General features: G+C 40.0%; 1 protein-coding gene across 1 annotated transcript; it reads right to left on the reverse strand.

Annotated features, from left to right (window-relative positions):
* Positions 1 to 361: 361 nt before the first annotated feature.
* On the reverse strand, positions 362 to 2,235 carry LOC141704082 (uncharacterized). The gene is made up of 2 exons (XM_074507411.1): positions 1,213 to 2,235; positions 362 to 1,159 (listed from the first exon to the last, which is right to left on the reverse strand). The coding sequence occupies exons 1-2, from the start codon at positions 2,233 to 2,235 to the stop codon at positions 362 to 364; spliced, it is 1,821 nt and encodes a 606-aa protein (XP_074363512.1).
* Positions 2,236 to 2,500: the final 265 nt, after the last annotated feature.

Raw genomic sequence — 2,500 nt, forward strand, 5'->3', positions numbered from 1 at the left:
GAAGTAATTTTTTCAACCAGAGGCATGCAATCGTTAACACATAATTGGGAAGATATAAGGGGCACCCCAAGGAATTTGACAGGGAGATTACCTCTAGGTATAGATAGAGTGTCAAACCATGTAGTAAAATCAGTATCACAATTGCACAGGAAGCTGGTGCTTTTATTAATGCTAGGCATCAGACCACTCCAAGAAGAGAATAAAGCAATTGAATCCATAATATGCTTAACAGAGTGCTTAGAACCATGAGAAAAAATCAGCACATCATCAGCAAAGAACAAGTGATTTAATCTGAGCTCTTTGCATCTCCAGTGATACTTATATCCCTCAGGTGTTTTGTTCAAAATGCAGGAAAAAATATTCATGCATAAAGCGAATATGTAAGTGACAAAGGGTCACCTTGTCGAAGACCTTTAGTACCTCTGAAGTAACCATGAATGACCCCATTTAATTTGACAGAATATCGAGTTGTACAAATGCATACCCTTATCCAACCAATCAAGATATCTGGAAATCTCATTTTCTTTAGAACTGCTAAGATAAAGCTCCAACTAACAGAGTCGAAAGCCTTATGCAAATCAATTTTAAGAGCACACTTGGGCATGCCTGTCTCCCTTTCATATCCTCTGAACAGCTCCTGAGCCAGCAGGATATTGTCCGAAATAGACCTGCCTGGTATAAAAGCTGATTGAGATATGTCAACCAACTCAGGCATGACCTTCTTTAATCTGGAAGCGATGATCTTTGAAATGCATTTATAAAGAACTGTGCATAGAGAAATTGGTCTAAAGTCCTGCATTTTGGTTGGGGTTACTCCTTTAGGAATCAAAGCAATGAACGTGGAGTTAACTCCTGAAGGCATCACACCGTGCTCGAAAAAGTATCTAACTGCATCACAGAAGCTAGAACCTGTAATGTGCCAAGTAGCAAGGAAAAATTCCACATTAACCCCATCAGGACCAGGGGCTTTGTTCCTTTTCATTTTCTTGATGGTGTCAAAAATCAGCATGTTCGTCACTGGAGCTACTAGGGAACTAGCTTGGCCATCAGTGACTGTTTTGCAATCGACCATAGAAAGATCAACAACAGCATTGTCAGAGTTGCTAGGAGTTCCCAAAAGATGAGAGAAATAATTCACAGCAACAGAAGCACACGAAGCCTGACCATGCACATAGTTGCCCTCACTATCTTGAAGAGTCAGAATTTTGTTACGGTTCCAATTAACTTTGCACTGTTGATGAAAGAAAGAGTTATTGTTGTCTCCAAGCTGAAGCCACCTAACTCTGGCCTTTTGAAGCAAAAGGATTCTTCTTGGGCCAAAGCCAGGTTCAGTTTAGAGATAAGGTCCTGCTCTTCAGAAATTCGAGCTTGATCAGTTGTGGAGCCAACAGAGGCCTGGAAGTCATCAAGATTAACACGAGCATGCTGAACATTACTGTGAATATTACCATGATCCCTATTAAGCTTACGAAGCAGCAACTTAGTATGCTTAAGCTTTGCATTGAACTGGGCTATAGGAGACCCATGATAATGAGTATCCCAAGCAGAAGAAACAGTTTCCAAAAATCCAGGAATCTCGATCATATAATTGAAAAATTGAAATGGTTTACCGAATCTCTGGAGCTGCATAGGTTCAACAAAAAGAAGGGGGTTATGGTCCATTATGCCTCGATGCTTAACAAAAACATTGCCCTCAGTGAAAGTATTAAACCAAACAGAATTTGCAACCATACGATCAAGGCGCTTAAGAACCGGATCATGCATCCGCTTATTAGTCCAAGTGTAAACACCACCAACAGTTCGAAGAGATTCTAAGCCATTGTCACTCAGACAGTCCTTAAAACACTGCATCTCAGGAGTCCAGTGCTCACGGCCACCAACAACTTCATTCAAGCTAGAGATGCAGTTAAAATCACCAATGAAGGCCCAAGGCACAGAACCGGAGCGGGTAGAACTGATATAATCCCAAAGAGGCACACGATCAATAGCATCATTAAAAGCATAAATAAACGTGACAATAAAGCTCAGATTTTTTTCAATAAATCTAGCATGGCAAGTAATAAATTGAGAAGATTGCGAAAGCAAAGAAATTTCCCAAATATTTGGATTCCATCCAACCCAAATTCTACCATTGTAATGATGGTCATAGTTAAATAACCACTGCCAATTTTTATTAATCTTCTTCGAGATACTTGTAGCTTTAGAAGCCTTGACCTTTGTTTCCAAAATACCCATAAAATCAATATTATTTCCAGAAATAAATTGCTGAAGCTCTTTTTGATGAGGGGATTTATTAATACCCCTAACATTCCAAGATGCGAAGATTCATTGCAAACGTCTGAGACTAATTGGCTGAGAAGCCAATTTTGGACTCCTTTTATGTGCTGGACTTTTTCTGTTTACTACCAAGGTGAAACCATCTTCATCAACTAAATCAGGTTTTGTTGCTTTGAGGGCAATCACAACCGGGTGGGTTTTATGCCTAGCTGCAGGCGCTGCG

This window comes from Apium graveolens, unplaced genomic scaffold (assembly GCF_009905375.1).
Source record: "Apium graveolens cultivar Ventura unplaced genomic scaffold, ASM990537v1 ctg74, whole genome shotgun sequence".
Lineage (NCBI taxonomy): Eukaryota > Viridiplantae > Streptophyta > Magnoliopsida > Apiales > Apiaceae > Apium > Apium graveolens.